The 23,553-nt window shown below is 37.8% G+C and overlaps 5 protein-coding genes across 5 annotated transcripts in view; 4 read left to right on the forward strand and 1 right to left on the reverse strand.

Annotated features, from left to right (window-relative positions):
• LOC108112822 (potassium voltage-gated channel subfamily H member 8) overlaps nucleotides 1–22,183 on the reverse strand; it is a 57,319-nt gene extending 35,136 nt beyond the window's left edge. Inside the window, exons 1-2 of the mRNA XM_017223125.1 lie at nucleotides 21,999–22,183; nucleotides 20,868–20,993 (exon numbers count right to left, since the gene is read on the reverse strand). The gene's annotated coding sequence lies outside the window, so the exon portion shown is untranslated. The remainder of the gene's footprint in view (nucleotides 1–20,867; nucleotides 20,994–21,998) is intronic.
• On the forward strand, nucleotides 445–1,104 carry LOC108112091. The gene is made up of 2 exons (XM_017221841.1): nucleotides 445–530; nucleotides 592–1,104. Exons 1-2 carry the CDS (start codon nucleotides 450–452, stop codon nucleotides 1,102–1,104), a joined length of 594 nt encoding a protein of 197 aa, XP_017077330.1. The 5' UTR covers nucleotides 445–449.
• LOC108112823 (phenoloxidase 2) lies at nucleotides 5,059–7,810 on the forward strand. The gene is made up of 6 exons (XM_017223126.2): nucleotides 5,059–5,490; nucleotides 5,552–5,687; nucleotides 5,757–6,251; nucleotides 6,320–6,953; nucleotides 7,038–7,290; nucleotides 7,356–7,810. Exons 1-6 carry the CDS (start codon nucleotides 5,135–5,137, stop codon nucleotides 7,552–7,554), a joined length of 2,073 nt encoding a protein of 690 aa, XP_017078615.1. The 5' UTR covers nucleotides 5,059–5,134; the 3' UTR covers nucleotides 7,555–7,810.
• On the forward strand, nucleotides 12,981–15,574 carry LOC108112824. The gene has a single exon (XM_017223127.1). The coding sequence runs from the start codon at nucleotides 13,376–13,378 to the stop codon at nucleotides 15,404–15,406; it is 2,031 nt and encodes a 676-aa protein (XP_017078616.1). The 5' UTR covers nucleotides 12,981–13,375; the 3' UTR covers nucleotides 15,407–15,574.
• LOC108112092 lies at nucleotides 15,417–18,241 on the forward strand. The gene is made up of 2 exons (XM_017221842.2): nucleotides 15,417–15,473; nucleotides 15,806–18,241. Exons 1-2 carry the CDS (start codon nucleotides 15,417–15,419, stop codon nucleotides 17,924–17,926), a joined length of 2,178 nt encoding a protein of 725 aa, XP_017077331.2. The 3' UTR covers nucleotides 17,927–18,241.
• Nucleotides 22,184–23,553: the final 1,370 nt, after the last annotated feature.

Genomic DNA, 23,553 nt, shown 5'->3' on the forward strand with positions numbered 1-23,553 from the left:
AAAGGTATTACAGGTGATTATGGAGATTATAAAACTAAACCAATTTATTTTTTGAACAATTTTCAATGCCCATTGGAAAGTTTAATTATAAATGAAGCTTTCTCTCCGGTCTTATGCCTGCCATAAATAATTAAGATACAAAGACATCTTCGGCGGCAAACACATCCTGTTCATTGTCTGTTAATTCATTGTTATTACTCATTATTATTATCATTGTAGTGAGACAAGCAAATGAGATTGTTCAGCTCAATAAACGCATTCAGTCAACTGTGCTTAAGTCTAGATTTACGCCTCTCTGTCATAACAATAATGATTGTTATACCAAACATTAGTCACGCACCAGAAGATTATGGTTTCGAATTTCCCATTTGGCCAATGCATTTTCGGCATTAACTCTAGTTGAATTGCATAATTGGAGTGGTTTTGTTCGGGCCATGCGGATGAGGGAGATGAAACCAAAACCTTTCGCAATGTGGATAGTCATTTGCCTCTGTTTGCTCCTTAATTGGAAATCAGAAACGGAGGCCAAGGTGCGTATGCGTAATGAAGAGGTTGGGTTTGTAGAGTGTACAGCAAATTTGCATTTCTCAGAATATTTTCGAGCTGCAAACGGATAATTTTACATGCACTAGCGAGGATGTGAATTCAAGGATACTCAAGGAGTTTCGCTGTGGCATCAGTAAAAGTGCCAAACGTCGTACTTGGCATATGGAATTTATGCTTAAAGAACCTATTGGGGAACATGAATTCTTCATGAAAATCGTTCTGCCACGCAGGAGTCCTTTGACGGAGTTTGTCCTCATCAATATGACCACCGATGGCTGTCATCTGTTGGCCAATCGCAATCAAGTGCCCCTGATGCGTTTGGGCCGCAGTGTCATGGAACGCTTTAGCAACTTTCCCAAACAGTGTCCTTTCAAGCCTGATGTACTGTACTACATCAGAGGATTTCGTCTGGATTTGAATCTCTTGCCGGCTGTGGATATGGAGACACCAGTTCACATCTCGCTTAGCTACCAGAGCAAGCAGCATGGTCTCAGGTGGATCAGCGGCTATCTGGTGGCGCGTGTTCAACGGATAAGCGACAAGAAGCGACCCAAGTAGCGGAAAGTATTAAAATCGCAAAAGTAACTGGCTACCTTGACAACTTCACAAAGTTTTCCCTAAAAAGAGGAAAAATATAAAATTTCTATATTTCATATGTGTGTAAAAACAGAGCAGACGAATGTAAATTCTACAGAAACAATTTTGGAATATGAAAAGCAAAAATATTTGTATATTTTCTTTTCTTATTTTGATTCCTAAAATGAAATCTGCCAAATGAGAAAAACCCCTCTTTAGGGGCACAAAAAATGAATGACAAATCTGCAGAGGTGAGCATATGGCCATGGAGTTAATATTGTAGAAAATCATCTGCCACCAGGTCTCTGTCTTCGTCTCTTTCTCCACGCCCTGTCTCCATCTCCTTCTCAAACCATTTTTCCATGACAGTTCAGCCAGATGATGTTGCCACTGTTGTTACAGTTGCTGCCGTTGCTACCTTTCCATTCACGGCAATTCTTTCCATGTCATTCCACAAATGTTGTTCAATTACCTGAGCTCAGACAGATGGAGTTACACTGAGAGAAAAGTTGGGCTATGATAAAGTAACTTACAAAGTTTGTATTAAATTATAAATCCTTTGTGAGATTTATTACTTGGTTAAACTTTCCTCTTAAGAAGCTAAGTTAAGTAAGAATTTAAGTTAAATTTTCTCTATCTTATTTTCTCTCAGTGCATGTACAGTAACATTGTGCCAGCAACTGGTTGAGTATGTTTGTATTTGAGTTTGTTCGACTGGCATTCGGCGCGACACAAACTGAACCAGCTGCCACAATTTGGCATTTGACAGATGACGAGACGGTGGGCAACTAATAACCCACCTACCCCCTCTCACACCTGTCTGGGACACAACAACAAAAAAAAAGGCGAAATGAAGTGAGAAATGTCGCCAGTTGATGATTTGTTACAGTTACCTAGTGGAACTGTTGCCGGTAAATGTAACTGAAAGGACTTCCGACGGGCCATGTGTTGCACTTGCCACAGGGTAACAGAGGCAACTTTGCTATCAACAATTGTCATCAGCAAAAAAGCCTCCAAGGGACAAATGATACAGTCAAGAGCTAAGAAATGAAACAACTTGGAAATACCCTTTAAGAGAGTTTCAAGATCTTGTTAATATAATTTTTAACGACCAAGTTTAGTTCAATCCATCAAAGTAGGTTAAACTTACATGTGTTGATTTTAGTATTTTAACTTAGTAAAAGTATTTTAAGGAGTAGAGAAAAAATTTAAGAAGATTATAATTACAAGCCCTAAATCAAATATTTCCATCATTTAGAAAATAACTTTCCTTTCTTAAAGTTCCTTTTCATTTAATACTTATTTCCCTTGTTGATGTTCCATTTCCCTAGGGTCATAGTTCACTCTCACCCTTTCCATTTTTCACTCTTACTCTTTCCATTCTCACCGCCTGTCACTTTCTCCCCATTTCTCTTTCTCTGTATCAGCTGGACGACTGCCTTTCAGGAATGAATTTTAATTAGATGTCAGGGATTTGCATGCATGTGTGTCTCATTACGAAGGAGTTTAGTAAAGTCGCCTGTCACTTGATTTGATGGCCAAAGAGATGCTGTTGCCAACATTGATTCTGGCTAAGAACCCGTCTCTGATGCGGTCCCAAGCTAATTAAGGCCAACTGTTAATTGGCCAAAATGTTGGTCGTCTGCCTGTCATCGGGCTTGGGAAATTTCTCTGGTTAATTTATGAAACTCTATCGGGACTTAATGGGTTATGGAAAATTCAGTAAAATTTGGAAAATTTTTCAAAAAAGAAGATAATAAATGCTAAACTTTTTTCAGATAAAACGACCATCAGCGACTAAATTCCAACCCTCTTCTCCAACCCACTGCAAAACCCCTCCCTCCCACATTAATGGAGCTGATAAGTTGCCAACAGATTAGAGCCATGAAATTTTAATCAATTTCGTGCCCAAGTGGGCAAACAATTGAAAGTGAAGCCACCTCGAAGTTTTGATAAAACCTTCCCTCAAATTCTTGCGGTTAGCCCACCAAAACTAATGTATAGTTTACAGAGTTTTCAAAGGGGTGGTGGGTAGGAGGAGGCGGAAGCATGTGTTTTTCAAGCTCGCCGCAGAGTGCTTAAGTTGAAATCCAAAAATTTAAGCCACCGACCGGGTAATTAACGGATACACCCACAATCCTTTTTATGGCCCAGGCTTTCGCCCATAAAACCATACAGAAAGAGTGCTTTGCGCCTTTCTACAAAGTTGCGTGGTTTTTAAGACTTGTTGGCCAAAGTTTTTCGGCCATTTTTTCCACCGGTAAGTGCAAACTTTTCACGTGTCTTGATGGTAAAGCTTTTGCCTTTGCTTTTGGTCTTTTCTTTCACGTTCTAATTCGATTCACACTGCCAAGTTCAGCAAATTAAATCTGGAAACCCTCCTTAGAGTTTCTCATGCACACACATACAGGGCCACACTTTATAATTAATTAAGGCAAGTTTGTCTTTTGGCCAGGAATCTGGAGCACATTTGCCATGGCTGTCGTTGAATATTCAATGAAAAATGACATTGCTGGGATAAATATTTGCGTGGAGCAAGCGAAAAAGTCAAGTGTTTTGTGGTTAAAGTCGACTTGGTAATGCTCTGTAAGATGAAATTATAAGAATTATAGATGAGAGATTATTATTTCTTTGATTTTTAATGGAAAACCAATTTATGTTTCAATGGAAATAGATAGATACCAGCATTATAACACATGGAAAGTTGATTATATATTTTCTAACATAATCTTACCTTCATAAAAAATCGGCTTAGGGTCTTCTAAAAAAATCGTAAAAAACAAATCTATGTAAGATTGTAAAACATCATCCCTCCCATAAAATGAGGGTATTTTCCTAGTACGTCAACTTCGGCAAACAAACTCGGGCATAAAAAGTCATTTTCATGTTGTTATGGCCAAAGTGCAGAAATTGTGAAAATTCATCTTTTCAATTTCCCTCATACCCTACTCCCCCACACTTTTATGCAAAACTTGCTTCAGTCGCTTGTTGTTGCTGTCAATTTCACAGATTAATGCGCAGACATTTCAACGCCGAAATTCAGCAGCAACATTTATTATTGACAATGGCCAAAAGTTTTGCCATTCGCTTTGCTCTCTGGCCAACGTCATTCCACTTCTCCTTCAACTGACCAAACGACAAAAATTGATTTACAGTTTAGATATTTTAATCATCAAAGCTCTCTCTTGGCTGTTAGTTCTTAGTTACAAGGCTTTGGCTATGCCCTTCTTCTTCCCTTTCCAAAAAATTAAATTTATGGGCCATGTCGAAGGAAGAGAAGTCTGCTTGCTGAACACAATTTATGGCCTGACATTGGGGCGGCGGGTGATAAAAGGAGGTGTGGCAGCCTGTTGAGTAAGTTTTCGGTGTTATTTCTATGCGAATAAGAAGCTTTTCCGGTGTCCTTCGGGCTGTTTACTTTTCCAGGAGTTGTATTTCGCGTGTTCGCAAAAAGGTTTCCCTGGTTCTTACTTTTCGGCGAAAGACTTAGAAACTCAATTTGGCCACCCGTTCCGGAACTAATACCTCTTCTTCAGAAACTTGAAAATTATTGATTGGTTATGGGAAGTATTTTAAAGTTGAATTGGATGGACTTGTAAGCCCAAGGAAAAACAAGACTGCAATATTTTTGTTTCTTATTAAGAAGTGTAAACAGTAAAGTTAAGGTTTTTAACCTTTTTAATAACATATATTAATTGACATAAAAGCCATTAAAAATAAGAACATTTTTATACTAAAAATGTATCTCAAACTGCGGTTATATTATCACTTTGTGGCTAAATTGCATTTCATTTACTTTTGTGGCTTATCAGTCAAGCCACTAATTTGCTTTTGTGGGAAAAAAGGCTCGACCACTGCATTTTGTGGTTAGAATTATAAATATTTTATATTTTTCAAACTTTTTTCTGATTGCCAGTTGCCTATAAAAAACCAAAATTTCGCTGACAAAATAACAGTTCTCCTGCTGCTTTCGTTGTGTAAAGTAAAAAGTGTAATTTCATACAGAACAACCATGACCAACACGGATCTGAAAGCCCTTGAGCTTCTGTTCCAACGTCCCCTGGAACCGGCTTTCACCACCCGTGACTCGGGTAAAACTGTTCTTGAACTACCTGATAGCTTCTATACGGATCGCTATCGCAATGACACCGAGGAGGTGGGCAATCGTTTTTCCAAGGATGTGGATGTGAAGATTCCGATTCAGGAACTGGCCAATGTTCCCAATCTAGACTTCACCAAGAAGATTGGATTAAAGAACCAATTTTCTCTGTTCAACAATCGCCATCGGGAGATCGCCAGCGAGTTGATTACGCTCTTTATGGGTGCCCCCAATCTCAGGCAGTTTGTGTCCCTCTCCGTTTACACCAAGTAAGTATCTTAAAATTATTAATTAGTTTTGGTTTAATTAGAGAGGGTTTTACTCTTTAAGGGATCGTGTGAATCCTGTGCTGTTCCAGTACGCCTATGCCGTGGCTGTGGCCCATCGCCCGGATACCCATGAAGTGCCCATCACCAACATCTCCCAGGTCTTTCCCAGCAACTTTGTGGAGCCCTCAGTCTTTCGGGTAAGTTTGTGGCATATAAAAAGATTAAGATTTAAATCTTACTAAATCATTTCCATCCTCTGATAATAGGATGCCCGTCAGGAGGCCTCTGTTATTGGACAAAGTGGAGACCGTGTAAATGTGGACATTCCCCGCAACTACACTGCCTCGGATCGCGAGGATGAACAGCGCCTGGCTTACTTCCGTGAGGATATCGGTGTGAACAGTCACCATTGGCACTGGCACTTGGTCTACCCCACCACTGGACCCCGCGAGGTGGTCAACAAGGATCGTCGTGGTGAACTCTTCTACTACATGCACCACCAGATCCTGGCCCGCTACAATGTGGAGAGATTCTGCAACAACCTGAAGAGGGTGCAGCCATTGAACAACTTGAGGGTGGAGATCCCAGAAGGTTACTTCCCCAAGATCCTGTCCAGCACTAATAACCGCACCTATCCTGCCCGAGTGACCAACCAACTTTTGAGGGATATCGACCGTGGGGATGCCAATATTGAGATCTCTGATGTGGAGCGCTGGAGGGATCGCGTGCTGGCTGCCATTGATCAAGGATATGTTGAAGATGTGAGTCGGGGGTTGTTAGGAAATGCCATATATATAAATATAAATGAATCCTTATTCCTCATCTTTAGCCCTCTGGCAATCGTACACCATTGGACGATGTTCGTGGCATCGACATCTTGGGCAACATGATTGAAGCTACCCCAGTTCTGTCCATCAACTACAACTTCTATGGCAATCTGCATAACGAAGGTCATAACATAATCTCCTATTGCCATGATCCCGATTATAGGCATTTGGAAGATTTCGGTGTAATGGGTGATGTGACCACGGCTATGAGGGATCCCATATTCTACAGGTGGCATGGATTTATCGATGGCGTCTTTAACAAGTTCAAGGCCCACTTGGACCCCTACAATGCCGCTCAGCTGAGCTTCGATGGTGTCACTGTTGACTATATTGAAGCCAAGATTGGCAAGTCCAATACCACGGCTAACACCCTTTTGACCTATTGGCAAAAGTCAAGTGCTGATTTGGCAGCTGGTCTGGACTTTGGTCCATCAGCTGATGGAAATATCTTTGCCTCATTCACCCATCTGCAGAATGCTCCCTTCACCTATACCTTCAATGTGACCAATGCTGGAGCTAGGCGGACTGGTACTTGCCGCATCTTCATCTGCCCCAAGGTGGATGAGCGCAACTTGCCACTGCGATTGGAAGAGCAGCGACTAATGGCCATCGAAATGGACAAGTTTACAGTGGACTGTGAGTGGTTTACTGGATATTTTGATAACCAACTTTTACTCCTATCACCTCATAACTTAATAACACTATTTAATTAATCTCCAGTGATGCCTGGTGAGAACACCATCCGACGCCAGTCAACGGAGTCCTCGGTGGCCATTCCCTTCGAGCGTTCGTTCCGACCAGTTGGAGCCGACTATCAGCCCAAGGCCGCCGATGAGTTGGCCCGATTCCGCTTCTGCGGATGTGGATGGCCACAGCATCTCCTCTTGCCCAAGGGCAATGCCCAGGGAATGCTCTTCGACCTGTTCGTCATGATTTCCGACTATTCGCAGGACTCTGTGGAGCAGCCCAAAACGTGAGTGGTGGTATAAACGCAATTTCCCATCATCCCCTAGTGACCTTCTCCTTGTCGCCCATTAGAGCCAATGATGCCTGCAGCACGGCTTACTCGTTCTGTGGTCTGAAGGACAAATTGTATCCTGACAGGCGCACCATGGGCTATCCGTTCGACAGGCGGCTGCCCAATGCCAATCTAACCGAATTGGTAGGTGCCTTTAGCAACATGGCCAAAACCGATTTGAGGATTGTCTTCAACGATCGCGTAATTGACAAGGCTTAGGTTTTGATTGATTGATGAAAACATTTTAACGGGCCTTAAAGATCAAAGGAAAAACGGACTGGACTGGAAATGGAATAACTCTTGGAACTTTTAAACTTTTTATTATTTTTATATTTTAATCTTAAAAATATTTGGCATTTAAATCTGGTGTTCTTGTTGTATAAAATAAGCTTAAAATGATACATATATATATATACAAATATTTTATATATTTAACGGCAAAAAAATAAAAAAACAAAAACAAACTAAAAACTTATTTCTTTATGCCTGGAAAACCTTGATTTTGATATTTTATTAAGAAAAATTGCAATTAAAATAACATTCTCTTTCTAGGCAAAATGAAAACTGAATTTTCCCTGCTTTAACTTCCTGGAAAACCCCTGCAAATCATGCAGTTGCCAAGTTTAGTTGATTTTTATTTATTACTTTTTCAAGGCAAAAAATAAAAACGATTCCTCGATTGTGTTGGCCTTAATAAAGCCAACATACTGCCACCAAAGGCAGCCATGGATATGATAAATATTTACTGGTATAAGAAATCCTCGTCAAGGAATATTTACCAGCTAAATATTTGCTTTGGATTATTGAATATTATTTATGGCTAAGAAATACAGATACACAGCCGCAGAAGGGCGTTTATTTGTCATAGACAGACACGCCCACAAACTAATCCTATTAGACTTCAAAGCGCTTTGCTAGACAAACTTTCCGATTGCCCATGTCCAGGAGGCCTTGACTTGGCCAAGCCACCCAACTCAGCCACCCCACTCAGCCACCCCTGTAAGTATTGAGAGAAAAATAAGAAAACATCTTGGCATTGGCTAAGAGCAAAACCGCTGCACGTGTTGCGCTTATTAATTTTCGGCATTTACCAGGTCGAGAACTTTAATTAGACAACCATCTAGTTGAGGATCAAGTTCTAGAGTTCGGAATTAGGAAAAAGAAAGACAGCAGCTGCCGCTAACAAATTGATTTTTAATAGATTTTTATGACTGCTTGTGAAGGCCAACAGCAATACTTAATGATGGCCCCACTTCGCGCCACATGACGTATACGTGATGAAATTGAGTTTCCCGCTGCAAATCAGTAGAGGCATGTGCAATCGCTAATTGGGTTGATTTGCAGAAAAAGAAGAAAATCCCTAAGTCACTCTACATATTACTCATTATAAAAGAAAAGCACATATTTAGCTCAAGCTCTTAGTTATTAAAGATCGAAATTTAAATGTTGGAAATTCATTTTTAAAGTGAAAACTTTTCCCAAGTTGAAAGACAAATAAAACGGCAACATTTTATATTATCTTTGGCTTTAAAAAACGAGTTCATTGCGCCCAAAAAAGAAAAGTTGGGGGCCAATGTTGACTGGCTGCATGGCTCGGCAATTTAATCTCTTTTGTTGAGCGTTTTTTATTTCTTTTCAAAGTTGCATATTTTATGAGCGTATTTTTGTGTGTACTGCAACTGGTGTAAACTTTCTTTAGAATTCAAATTAAATTACAGCCGAGCGGTCAATTTGTGGTACCCTAACGAAAAGCGAAGGCGTTTTGGCTTTGAGAGGCTTTAAGTAAATAACCCCGAGCTAAGAAAATACACCGTTTGAGCTCTGTAAAAGGTAATAATAGTTGAAAGGAGAGAAAAACTGAGTGGGTTAGAGTATTTCTTAACAGCCCAAAGGTTGCTTTTTATTATTTTTATCACTTCTTATACTTTTTTTTCAATCATTAGACCTGGCCACAGGACATTTCCACTCACTTTCCTTGAATTTATTTGTGTGGGTAAATTGTAGAAAATTAAAAAATAGACAAAAATACGCAGGCAAGGCAGAAAGTTGTTGCCAAGTCCTCTTTAATTTATTTGGCTAGCTGCAGGGCATGAAAATTTTGTGGTTTTTTTTTTTGGACTTTTGGGACGAGGCGAAAAGCTGCCACTTAGGCATAACTTTGGCTTTAGCTTTGGGTCGTTTTACCCATATGCTGTTTAAGGGGCGGAACTTGGGCTGTTTGCTGTTATTGTTGCCATTAATGTTGCTGACTTTGGGCCCGTTTTTGGTTTAAGGGTTTGAAAAAATATTTGCTTTGGGTACTTGGCATATTAGCATACTTTGCTCCAGCACACACGTACATACATAAGTAATAATTGTAAATAATGAGGTTTTCTTTTGGGAAAAGTTAGGCACTGATTGGGTTGAGCAAATGTTACAGAAAGCTATAGAATTAAATTGACGGACAAATGCATACATAATTCCAACAAGTCAACAATATTTGTTTACTGCATTCGATCTGCGCAATTGATTGCTTAATTTCTGTGAAATTTCCATTCAATCAAATGCGAAAATGAAGCCCATTAAAAAGTCAATCAGACGTGAATGCAAAGCAGCCAGTCAAATTCATGTACATTCTATTGTGTAAACCGACCTTGCCCCAATGCACTTTCTCAGGAAAGTAAAGTCTGCAATGTGTTAAATGGATGTGGCATGGCTGAAAGTAGAGCAACTTGAAGGCATTGATAGATGTTTATAGTTTAAAGATATAACTTAAAGTCAAAAGCTGCAGATAAATAGCATACTAATAAGTAAGTTCTATAAACTAAAGTATGGTAAACTTTTATAACCAAAACCCCTAAAAGAGCATCTGAAAATCAGTGGTATGACTTTTCCCTTATAATGCATTTCCATTTCCACCCCTTAAGACCACATGTAAGCAGATTGCTTGGTGCTATTTTTGTCGCCTGTACACATAAACATTGGAAAGGGGGACCAGGCCTACTAATGCCTTCCTAATGCCAATGAAATAATAAATGAAATAATCCAGCTGGTCTGGACAAAAACCAAGACCAGTGACTGGATGAATATTACACACAGAATGAGCTTGAACTTAGAACAAAAACTTACAGCTAAGGGCAAGATATTAGATAAAGAAATAAAAGCTAAATTAAAGTCATTTTGCTTTATTTTTAAAATTGAAAAGAGATATATATCAATTAAAAAAAGTAATTATTCTGATATATCCAAACAGTTTTCCATGGCTAATTGCAGTAACCTAATATTGCGAACTGTGCTGTGTCTGTTGGAGTAAACATATGGAGATGTTTGTCTTGGCTGACATGCATGAAACCTGATATTGATTTAGACCTGGGGTTCCTTTCCGCGAATAAACGCAGTTCGACCACAATGCGAATGACAGACAGTGCTGTCAAGTGAGTACTTATATTATAATAGAACATCATCATTATTATCATACTCAGCATCGATTCCGATGCCAAGCCATCCTGAGAGTCCTGGAGCATGCTAATTGTTTGCAATTATGCTTTGAGTCAGCTTTCACTTTGTAATGGTAAATGGTAAATGGTAAATGGAAAACGGGAAACGGGAAATGGAATTGGCAGCGTAGAAATCAGGATCGGCATCACTTGAATGCATTAAAATGTTGAAATGCTCGTTCCCGCTCGTTGCCAGCAGTTTTCAAGGGGGAATTAGGTTAACCGCAGGAAATTCATGTTTAATTGAAATGCCATAAGGTTTCCCACCATATCTAGATAATTGGAAAACGGCAGGCAGCAGGGTATGGAAATAATTTCACAATTAATTGATGGCATTCACAGAGTGCAATAAATGTTTTTAGGACTAACTTTTGTTATTTATTTTGATTTTAATTTATGTTTGTTCAACAATTGTTGATAATGAAGGGGAATGAGTACTCCACAAAAGCTTTTCATCTCTCAAATTGTTACAATGACATTTAGACCTTGAGTTCTGCTCCTTTGTAGCCTTCTTTTATTATTATTAAAACCCCTTTGAAATGATTAAGCCAAGTATCGCTTTTAATTTGTTATATTTAGCTTTATGTTTATTTGCCACGCGCTGGCACTGCCGACATTTACCTTTCGCCTGGCCATGCTAATATTTAAATTAATTGCTAATAAACCATCCTCGATTGTTTACACTCGCCAGCCCAGCGACTTCGACAGTCCATCAGGGCACGAAAGTGTGTTAATTTTATAATTTCTGCAGCTTTTTGTTTATGGCCCCATTGCCATTGACTTAAACAAATCACTTTTATCTGCCTCTCTCTCTTTTTTTCGGATTTAAATTTAGGTATTAGTAGTGGTAGAGGATCGACAGCTGTGTTATTTTAGCATCCAATGAGATAGATTTGAAATTTATGTTTTATGCACAAAAACACACAAACACTGAGTACGGGCAGTAAATAAACATCAACTTGCAGCTTCGTTTGTTTTGCCAAAAACAAAAACAAAATTAACACACAAATAACAACTTATTCTAAAAGCTATTAACTATGATGTCAGAGAGAGAGCCATATGCACTGAGTTGGGCACTTTGAAAAAATCTAAAAAAAATCATTTACTTATTTTTAAGTTTTTGAGGAGATTTAAGACTCTTTCCTTAGCCAAATTGGGGATTCTTATAATGCATTTTCTTAATCAAAGACAAAGTTTTATTCTATAACATTTAAGGTATTTTTTACTTCAAGTTTCTCCTCATTTCTTTCAGTGCCTTGTTGCTTGGGGAATTTTCTCTTTACATCCCATATGACCCAGACCATAACTGTGTCGGAACTTGAACTTGGCAAGGGTATTTGTATCTTTTATATTCAACCATAAAACAAATTTTCACATGTGGAATAGCTGTAAGTTTATGGCCATTTTAAGTCAAACAATCGGATAATTACAAAATGTGAAGAGCTAAAAATAATTAGTGGGGCAATAACCTCTGGAATTTTCAATGGGTTAAGGCTTATGGGATGAAAATAATTTAAAAATATTTTATTTGTATTTAAAGAAACATATTTTTAAACAATATTAACTAAAATATTAAAAAATATAAAACAAAATTTCTTAATAAACCTTTTTAACAGCTTTTTCCACAAACTTCACCTTTTCACCTTTAATCCCAGTTTACATTTACTGCAAATTAAATTTGCTTCCAACCAATTTGTTAAGTATGAAAATATTCATTTCCTCGCACCTTGGCATTTTCCCCAGTTGGCCAAAGGAACGCGGCTAGAATTGCGGCTTCCCTGAGGCATTTTGAGGCTTTGTCGTGGGCACAATGTGCATAGAAATGCGATTCAAGGCAGGGACAGACAACAATTATTCTTATTCTCATTGCTAGTGTGGGCGTTGCACATGGGAAACGCTCTTGGGAAATGGAAAATGGAAAATGGAAAATGGGAAATGGGAAAACAAAACGGAAGGCTGCGTCGCCAGCATCTGCCTGCATTATAAACTTTTTAGCGGAACAAAAACGAAAGGAAAGTGAATATTTTAATTTTGCTAAAATGCAGCTCATATATATAGAGAGGGAAAAGCTTGACAATGAAATTAACTTACTAGAAAGTTTTCCCAAGGAACGTTCTCAGTTAACTTTTCATTATTTGTCCAGACAGGGAACCAAATCAATCTATATTTTACATTTTTTTAAATTTTTATAAGAAAAAGCAAACAAATATCGCGACAGTCATGGACAATACGTTAAGACTCCATTTGCAAAGAATGGCTCAGATTAACCCAACGATGCCGACATCACCCCAACAACAGATGAAACCTACTTTATTTAAGCCTCAGAGGGATCAGAATTTTCCCAAATGCAAGTGCTACCAAGTGATATATCGGAAGCAGAAACCCCAAAAAGAAAGGGTTCAAATCATCTATCTAGGTCGTAACCCCTACGAGGAGGGCTAGGAATCAACTGCCTAAAGTCATTACTCAAAGTCGATAATCCAAATTTGAAGTTGAGAAAAATTTCATGCGTAATTTAAAGTATCTAACTAACTGCTAGCAACACGTGGTGTCCTATCAATATTATGTTTAGTCTCAGGCGCGGCATTGCCTCAGCAACCGCTGAAGGTCTTCGAAAGATTTCCCCCAACCTTGGTCAGTATGCCCATCCTCTTCTGTCTTGGTGTTCACATCATCCGCGGGAAAACAACGTGGTGAAAAACCAGGGAGCAAGTAATAAGTGCAAGAATTACTTGAAACTTATCGAAGATCCCGAACTGCCCAAGTTAATAGGGCTCTATCAGAGAGTTTGTCGAAATTTTCCTAAAAAAAATGTTGATTCGGTCAGACTTAAGAGGACTGAGTTAGATATTCCGCCAAGAAAGTCGTGGGAAAAACGATATACTCCCGAATATATTGCAGATTTCCCAAATCAAGCGCGATTAGCATCTACAAAAATTCCAGATAAAAGTCCAATCAAAACGAGAAGTAATTTTGGGCATTCTAAAAAGTCAATAAGCCCTCCATTAAATAAGTCTCCTGAAGAGCTAGAGAAAGAAAAACGAAAGAAGAAGTCTAAAAAACATAGTTTAAGTCCAAAGATTTTCTCAAAAACAGAAGCAAAAAATCCGGTAAAAAGTAAAAAGAAATCTATGAAAAGTTCGCAACCTCCAAAAAAACATCGTCACAAATCAATGAAGGACTTGGATTCGGCGGATATGTTCTTGGAAAAGCTGAAGGGCAAGAAGTTAAGAAACTTAAAATCTATGAAATCTATAAAATCCCAATCATATTTTACCAAGAAATCGAAAACTCATTTTAATAATGCCCAGCAATCACACTTTAGAACAGGCTTCAAGCGTGGCACCTTTCTATCTTACGCTAGTCGAGATAGTAGTAGGAGAAGAAAAACAAGTTCAGATGTACTTAAGTACCCGCCAGTGAAATATTTTTCATCCAATCAAATCTATACAAGTGACATTTCTAATTCATCAATAGAAGAAATTATACCTACAAAGGAAGAGGTGGTAAAGCGTGCCAGTTTACCATTAAATCAAACTCAGCCAGTGCAGAATATACCAGTAGAAGAAGCTAAACCTGCCAAGGAAGAGTTGGACAAGCCTACCAGTTTACCATTGCAGAATATATTAGTCGAAGATGTTAAACCTATGGAGAATGATATAGCCAATTTAACACTAAAGGAAACTCCACCCTTGTCGCATATAGAAGACGAAGATGATGTACCTTTAGAGGAAGAGTTGGATACTTTCAGTTTTCCATCGAATGAAGCTCAACTTTTGCAGAGCTTATCCTCTTTATTCATGCTGCCAAAGAGTAATCTTAGCTATGCCATACCTGGACCGATCGAGCAATATACATTTGCTCCCATCGATATAGAGAAGCACAAATTTGATTTTCTATCCTTGCATGATCTAAAACCTGTTGTTGTCAGAAGTGGAATAGCCAAAAAACTTTGGAAACAAACTTTTGAGGCCATGAAGAGCAATGCAAGGAAAGATAATCTTAATAGTGAATCGAACAGTGCCCAACCTCCAGCAGCGACTAAGAGATTGAAGAGGAAAATCCGCAAACTGAAAGCTTGTAGTGTGAAATGCTTTAAATACCATTCCTTTAACTTTGATGTGTATCCCAGGAAAAAGCGTAGAGGAAAAACGGCGGCCTGTCAAACGGAAGTCATTCGGAATAAATGTGTGATTTGTGATTTCTGTCGACCGAGCAGCCAACCCGATGAGCCATTCATGGTCGAGATGAAGAAGCGTCAGGATCGCGAGGAACTTAAGAGGTACTATTTAAGGATGGTTGAAAGGCAGAAAGAGTCGTTTACAGAGAAAATTTCTAATTCGAAACAGAGTTTTAAGCTATCAGAACTTAAGAACAGTTCAAGTTGTAAGTTACTGGGACATAAAACTCGTTGCAAGTCGAGTCTGGAGAAGATGCGCCACCAATTGGAGCAATGTCAGAATATGTTGAGCCTATGTGGCCGCCTTGTCGAAGATCGCTTGCTACTTTCCAGGAAAGAAATCAAAATCAAAGATTGCCGCGGTGGCTTAGGTGTAGGCCCTCGACCAAGTCTGAAGCGAACTGAGTTGGTTTAGGGCCCGAAAGATGCCTGAGAACATGATGTTTGATTCCATGCCCATTCAGTTTGGGTTTTTACTACGTGTTTGTATGGGACAAGGTGGTTTCTGCTAATAAAAGTAAATAATTGTTTGATTTTAAGTGTCATTTGTTTTACTTATAAAGGTTTGGGAATGCAGATAAACTTTTATAAATCTCAAATCTAGGTTGCTTTTAAAAGACTGTAAGTTGTAAAAATAAACTTAGTATTAGTCCCAGCTGTAAAGAAAACCCAATAAAACAGTCATCCCATCGAACCGAACTTATTGTCAAGCCAAGATGCCAAAAAATATTATCAGTTATATAAAAATCTTACATAAATCTTACATAAAATCCTACCAAACCACAAATACAAAATTGCAAGTACTCAAATTTAGAATATTAACTTAGCAATGAACATTTTGAAAGGCAGCCGTGTACTGAATCAAAATTGTCTGCGAGAGAAGATTGGCAACCTATCGCCACTTTTGAAGACCTTGGACTGGCCACCAAACAAGGACTCGGTATTCCGGGCCTCATGGAACTACTATGCTAGCGGCTGTCAGGGACGACTGTCAAGCATTCACAGGCGCATCGAACAGAACGCTAGGATAGTGGCTCCCAAAGAGTGTCCAACTTATGTACTTCCAAGGGCCTTAAAGTTACCATTATGCCCGTGCCAATTACCTCCTGGACAAAGTTGGGATGACCACATCTACCAGGAGTTGGTCTCCTGTTTTCGCAGTGCAAAAAGTACTGATTCGATAAAGAAAACTAACCCTAAGGTACGTTCTAAGGTACAGAAATACTTCGATATGGGTAAGTTTTCCACACCAGAACAATGGGTGTCCTGGAAACGCGAAGAACGGCAAGTAGATCAGTTGCTAAAGAAGTCCTTAGATCCCTATTTGAGAGAGGAAATGTCGCAGAAGCTGCAACATCTACAAAAACTTACCAAAAGGCGCCCTTTAGTGGTGCTTCCGAATCAAGAGGAAGTAATAGAGAAAAAGAAAAACTTACTTACAAAGAAGAAAAAATCTAAGAGAAAGCTTCTTACTAAATCAAAAAGGCAAATCAAGGATTCCAGTTCAACAACCGAAGACTTTCCTTCAAGAAAAAAAATTACCATTTTAGATAACAAAAAATCAAATGCAAAAGAAACGTCATCGAACTTAGCAGTTTCATATAAGCCCTCCCATGCCAATTTCACAACAGATCAATTTCTCATGGACCATCCTAGCCTGCAAAGTATAACAAGCTCAAGACGTTCTGTTAGGTCTATATCTTTTAAAACCAAACGAAGAGAAAAATCTAAAGAAATTATCGAAGATAATGTTAGTATAAATGGCATTGATGATCAGGAATTGCAAGAACAGATTGGTGAGGAAACCAAGACGGTGGTCTCGGAGAAGAATGATAAAGTCCAAAAGCTTAAGAATCAAAAATCAACCACAAAGCTAAAAGATAAACCATCGTTTACTGGACTTTCAGTTAAGTCAGGCAGCAGCTGGAAGCCAATACTAAGAAAGTCCACGTCGTTTGGGTCACTAAGTTACCATTCTAGGGGAAGGACAGTCTCTATAAGAAAATCAAATGAATACATTGACAGGGTCAAAAAGAAACCCTTAAGCTTAATCGACAACTGTTTACTCAAAATATTAAGAGACAGCTCTCTCCGTTCGAATATTTCACTTTACAGAGGTGATGCCATTAATTTGGATACAAAAATCCACGAAATCCGCAAAAGCTTGATTCTCAGTGGCGATCATCATGGCTGGGCCATTCGTGTGAAAGAAAATTTCGCTTACGTAAAGCCAACAACAGGCAAGAAAAAAGTATTAAAAAAAAAGCAAAACTATGATTCAGGGAATGAAACTTTGGAAAGTTATAATTTTTTACAATCTGCATGGCAGACCAATGGAGAAAACTCACCAGTTTTCTCAAAAAAGAAAGAACTCGAAAATGTTTACACTTCAAAAACTATCTCTGAAGAGGAAATGAGTATGACTATGGAACCGAGACCTTTAGTAATTGCGGAGGTTATACAAGAATTTATGAAGAAATATGGCTCTAAGATACGTTTTCTCAAAGCTTATCCAGAATTATTTAATGCCAAAGAGCTGGAAAAGGTTCATGTAAAAAGTGATAGTCAGCCGAAAGAAGACAAGAAAACCAAAGAAGCCAAGAAACCCAAAGAAGCCAAGAAACCCAAAATCCAGAAAGTTAAGGAGGTAAAAAATAAGATATCTACGCCCTTTAGGAAAGCCTGTTCTTTGTGCCATTGTGTGAGAAGAAAGCAATCTGAACTTCGACCTTATATGCAACGAATGCAGAAACAACGTCAGCGATTGGAACAAAAAAGTTACTATATTCAAAGGTTTATGAAATGCGGAAGGGATCTTAAGAATGGAAAGTGTACTAAGAAAGGCCTAGCCATATGCTATAAAACCCTAAACCTTTGCCAGCAAATTGTGGAAGAAGAAATCTTGAAGAGATCTGAAGGATGTCAGCTGAAATGAAAACTATTACTCAGCTGGGAAAATGGAGATATAGGTCATGAAAGTCTTTAGTCAGGAAACCAAAGATTCAAGCCTAGATTTTTTGGAATTATTTTAAATTAATTATCTGACAAATATAAAAATCAATTCTATATAATAAATAAACAAGTGACAAATCAATGTTAAATAGATTTCAGGAACTTTGTCTTAGTTTGTACCTGATCAATAGGTAGTATAAATAATAGCCCTGCTGTTGATTTTTCCATGTTGAAATCTCTTTCCAACCCACAATAACTTAAAATTCAATGGCTTACCATATTTGTACGAGATCAAAATTATTACCTAGTAAAAGAAGTAAAAACTAAATAAGTAACAGCCCATTCACAGTGCGGGTTGCACATTTGTAAGCAGTTCATTTTGTTGACTTTTACGCGACTTTTTAAGGCGCCCACTCATGTTTATGAAAATTAACATTTGCCGGATAAAACTCTTTCGCATGCATCCTTTTCCGCAAAATTTATTCCAATGCAAAACAACAGCTGAGTAAAAATAATAATGTCCCATAAAATTTCAGTTTTTTTCCCTCTTCCTTTATAGCCAAACCAAATTCCCATCCCGTGAGCATAAATGTCAATGCCAACGCAACTAAAATCTGCCCTCTATCCTTCGACCGTTGAATTTTCCAACCTACGCGGCGAGCTCATCCCCCCGCCTTTTTTTTCACGAACTCTTCAGCACAAGTGCAACTACAAAAAGTGGGGGAAAAATATATGTATATATAAAAAAAAAACTAGGGAAAAATCAAAGTAAAAAGCAACAAAATTCCGGTCGAGGGTTTTAGATAGTAAAAACTTTTTATGGGTTTTTTGGCTGAAATGCGGGTCATCCCAAGTAGTTTCTTCTAATTTATATATTTTAATGCTAATTTACTGCATCACTGAATTTTTGTATACCATTTCTTGGCTATAAAGATAAATTAATTAACTTTTTATTGTTTTTAACTTAATTTATATTCCCTAAATCACCTTTTTAAAACAACTTAAAATGTTTTATTTCTCTCTTTCGGTTGAAATTTATTTAATAACAAGAAAAAACATAAATTTATGAACTTCCAAAGCATAAAACAAAAGCGTCTGACACAATTTTTTTTTATTTTTTCTTATGATAAATGCAAACAAACGGCATTGTTTCCATTTAAATGAAATGCAACTTTTAGTAAGCTATTTGTACATGGTTAAAAGCTTAGCATGTTTGTTTAGGAATAACTAACAAAAGCAAAAACCAATCTGCAAAGAAAAACAATTTATAGTAATGGTATTGTTTTAGCTTGTCATAAATATTGTTTTAAGTCCATTGATAAACTAAATTGTGATGTTATTTGCAGAAAAGGCTTTAAAAAAAGCATAAAAGACTAATGTAATACCTTAATATCTTTAATTAAGCACTAAAACATTGACTAGCTAACTTAGTTAACCGCCTTAACCGAATAATTAGTAACTGAATCCCCTTTTAAATGATTTTATTCATTAATTATGAGGCGTGAGAAAGTGGTAAATCGTTTGAACGCCTGGCCCCGCGAAGTATGCAACGCTGGAATGCAAACACGTCCAGGCGGGGAAAGGTGTCAAGGTGCTAAAATGCGTTGGAGCAGCTGCGGCAGATGCCCCAGGCCAAACAGTCCGGACGTTGAATATGCAGGAAATTCAAATGAAAATGGGGAGAGAAAAAAAAAGATGTAAAAAGGAAAATGTGCGTTGGTTTATGTTTACTGCTCGGCGGTGGACCACATAATTGCCTCTAAGTGGCTTAAGTTATTAAAACCAATTAAGCAAGTCGTCTGCCGAAGGAAATTCTGTTTAATTGCAACCAAAATGCGATTAAAAAAATAAGTAAATTGCATACAAATATAATTGGAAAATTGTCTAATTGGCTGCTCGGCAATGCCAAGTTAACAAGCTGCTCCATCAGCTAATTAAACTTTTTAGATTAACATCCAACCTTCAGCTCAATCTCGACGGAAGTTGTAGTTTCTTGTGTTTAAAAGTTTAGAGGACTACAAACGCTTCCAACTTTAGGGCCAAATCTCTCTAAGACGGATGGTAATTCACGCTTCACGAAGTGCAAAGAAGAAGTTTGGAAGTTTGGTTAGAAGGATAACACAAAATTTAGGACTATGCTGGTTAAGGCAGAATAACAACCGGAATGAGTTTTAATATTAATCAAGTTTGGACAGATCTTAAATTCCGCTTTGGCACTCTTTTAGCTTTATTAATCTTAATGAAGCGAAATAAGAAAAGTGAAATTAAGTTTTACACAATTTGTTTTAGAAAGTTGTACAGTTTTTTCAAGTAATTTTTGAGTTCCGATTTCAGATGATAAAATTCGCAATGATATTTCCACCTTCGAGAACTAATATAATGATCTTTGCTTTTAAAATCACAGTTAGTACAACCTTAAAGAGTCTAAAAATTACTTTAAACTTTTCAATTACATTGCTTCATAAAACAACAAAGTAGCTCCACTTTATTTATTCATCATTTTCATGGCTGTTATCACATGTATTTTCACATCCATTCAACCAAAAAGCTTTTGTTTTGTGTAGAATATTCCCGATATATTTCTATATTTACACATCAATTTGTGTTCGCTTCAATACCTTTCGATATCGGTACACCACATTTAACCAACAAATTCCTTTTTTCATCCACAAAATACTGAAATTCGTCGAATCAAATCGCTTTAATAGGAAAATGCAAACGAAAATCCGTTCGCCACACACGTTAACATAATTATGGAACACGCTCACTGCGGCCCAATCAATCATACGCAGCGTGAGCCGCTTGACATTTTGGGTTGGTGCGGAGAGGTGAGGAGTTGAGGGGGCCAGACACGATAATCACACATAAAACCTTTGAAATGCAAATCAAGGGAATCATCCGAAAAATCATACATATGTACTCACCTTTTTTCCACTGGAGGAGCGGGTTGATTTTCTTTCTACCGCGTTGTCAATTGCCAATGTTTGTTGCTGGTTACTGGTTGCCTGTTGCTGGTTGTTCTATGTTGTTATCAAATCAATTCAACAGATCTTTATTTGCAGGAAAGACCAGAAAAAAAAGTAAGGATAAAAAACAACAGTCAGGGAATGAGAAAACCCCAAAAAGAAATGCGTAAACGTAACGAAATTTTCGTTTCAGGCGCGTGTCAAAAATGAAGTTGAATCGAGAATATGTTCGTCACAGAGAGCAAAAATTCGAAAGGTTCTCAAGGTTATTTCAAGAAATTATATAAGAAATTTTTAACTTTATTTCATTTACAAAGAATTTATATTGTTTAAGTCTAAAAGTAGCTAAGCCAGTTTTAAAATTTCTTTATAACCAATATTTTATTTTTGACTTTAAGTTTTCGTTCAAGAAAGTTTTAAAGAAATCATCTGAGCAGCGAGGTCTTTTAATAATTTTATAAAATGAAACTCTGCACTTTGAATACTCTTTTTTTCTCAGTGTTCCAGTTACATTTACACAGATACACAGGCTACGATTGTGTGTGGATTACATATGGTAATTTCCTTGGGATTTGCACGGTTTTGTTTTTTTGGTTTCTTTCGGTCGTGCAGGGTCAGATTATAATCGTATTTTTCAATTTGAATAAAATTAGCCGAGATTTTTCATCTTTCTTTCAGTTTTATTTTGGCTTAGAATTTATGGTAGTCGCTTAAACACGTTTTTTTTTTTTTCATTTTGGTTGTTTTGGGAAGAAAGGAACACATGTGTGTTGATTCACTGAGATTTCGTTTTAATAAACATGTGCCAAAAATTAAATCAACTATATGTATGCGAGTTTATAATTTGATTACTTTTATAATTTATGTCTTCGGATTTCGCTCTTTGAAATTTGAATTTGCACTTTTCACTTGCAACATTGTTGCTGGCAACTTTCACGCTTTTGCACTTGAACTAGTTTCCCGTTACAAGCGTTTTCAATTTTCCTCAATTTTTCCCACTCGCCATCGCTCACACACACACACACTCAGGGAGATAAATCCACTGATAAGAGTTTCGCCTGGATTGGGTTCCGGATCTATCCGCTATACCTTTCGCCACGTCCGACTTTCGAAGCCACTCAACAGCAACTGTTGCAAATGTCGAAAAGGCAACTTGTGGCTGCTGCTTTCCGCCTCTGTCGACGTCGCAGCATCTCTTTTTTCCCGAGCTTTTCCATGAGCTTTTCCTCGCACCACGGCAAACTGTTGATTGGTCTTCTGACTGTACAGATGTGTGCGTGTTTGTGTGTGTGTTTGGCCAGGAAGAGAGCACAAAAGAGAGTCTATCTTGGTTGGCATCTCCGTGCTTTACTTAGTTAATTAGTACCCATTCAGATGGCAGTAAACAGTAGTTAGTTCCTGTTTATGGACCTCAAAATGAGTCATTAAAAATGGGATTAATAAGTGCACGGAAATAGAAGAGCTAAATAGGGCATTATTATTAATTATTATATATTATATAATATATTAATTATTAATTTAAAGGTAGAAATAATAACTGGATATTTTATAGTTAAAAATTCACATTTTTATTGTAGTTTCTGAGGATTTTTGTTACAATTTTTTTGCCTTTTTAATATCAGGCAAGCGCCTCTTCAAAAGGTTAAGTATATAGTCATAATAAAAGACAGACACACACCATCGATGTCAACCATAATCTTCCCGAAATTTGTTTTCAATTCTGTTTATTTGTTGCCTACCACAAAAGCCATTAAAGCTGATGTTTACCAAAGCAACAGTTACCAATGTTAACGGCTCACAAATTCACACAAATACACACTTTCTGTGGGAAAAAGAAAAGCTCCCCGTGGCACTTCCTCTTATTTGGAGACCGCAAATAGATGGCACACTCGCAGAATTAACGCGCTTTTAATAGATTAGACCCCCCCAGGCAGCTCTTCAGGGGCACTTCGATGGTGCAACCGATGATGCCGCTCAAGGACCTCGGCACCCGATCCGCAGATAATGCTACCAACATGACCACCACCCACAACTCGTTCTCACCTTTTTATTACTATCCCCAACTGGAACGAGGACACACGTTTGGCAAATTTGCGCAGGCAGAAGGACGAACACCTGACTAATTGATACGCTCCAGCAGGCACATGGTTAAAAAGTATATGAAAAATTGTTAAATCTTTTTGAAATATTTCTGAAATAATGAAAATATCTAAAGCTTAATCAAAATAATGTGAAAAATCATTTGAAATATATTTTTTGTTCATTAAGAAGTGTTTTTTATTTTTATTATGTTCTTTAAATATTATAATCACCTTCATACAGTATAAAAATGCTTAATTTATGAACTTTCTCGAATAACAATTGTAATTTCTTTCTGTGTAAAGATTGACTGAAGTAATTTTCCTCCTTTGATACGGTAAAAACAATTACCTGAATACCTGGATGTTTTCGTATGTGGGCGTGCATTAAGCTCACATTAAAATTATCAGGGATAAACGAGGCGAGGAAATCAAATTGAGTCGTTTACTTCACTTAAAGCTGTGTGCCAAGTTCAGGGACGCAAAGGGAAGTTCGCATCCTTGCGGCCATCTTGTAAAGACCCATATATACCATTGTTCAGATGAGGGGCTAATGTGCCGCCGAA

Source organism: Drosophila eugracilis, unplaced genomic scaffold (assembly GCF_018153835.1).
Source record: "Drosophila eugracilis isolate 14026-0451.02 unplaced genomic scaffold, ASM1815383v1 contig_90, whole genome shotgun sequence".
Taxonomy (NCBI): Eukaryota; Metazoa; Arthropoda; class Insecta; order Diptera; family Drosophilidae; genus Drosophila; species Drosophila eugracilis.

Bases quoted from the DNA above. Each gene is read 5' to 3' on its own strand.
- LOC108112823 (XM_017223126.2), top strand. From the start codon at position 5,135: ATGACCAACACGGATCTGAAAGCCCTTGAGCTTCTGTTCCAACGTCCC. The intron at 6,252-6,319 runs GTGAGTCGGGGG...CCTCATCTTTAG, and splicing joins ATCAAGGATATGTTGAAGAT to CCCTCTGGCAATCGTACACC. The intron at 7,291-7,355 runs GTGAGTGGTGGT...GTCGCCCATTAG, and splicing joins TCTGTGGAGCAGCCCAAAAC to AGCCAATGATGCCTGCAGCA.
- LOC108112824 (XM_017223127.1), top strand. From the start codon at position 13,376: ATGTTTAGTCTCAGGCGCGGCATTGCCTCAGCAACCGCTGAAGGTCTT.
- LOC108112092 (XM_017221842.2), top strand. From the start codon at position 15,417: ATGCCTGAGAACATGATGTTTGATTCCATGCCCATTCAGTTTGGGTTT. The intron at 15,474-15,805 runs GTTTGTATGGGA...ACTCAAATTTAG, and splicing joins AGTTTGGGTTTTTACTACGT to AATATTAACTTAGCAATGAA.
- LOC108112091 (XM_017221841.1), top strand. From the start codon at position 450: ATGAAACCAAAACCTTTCGCAATGTGGATAGTCATTTGCCTCTGTTTG. The intron at 531-591 runs GTGCGTATGCGT...TGCATTTCTCAG, and splicing joins AATCAGAAACGGAGGCCAAG to AATATTTTCGAGCTGCAAAC.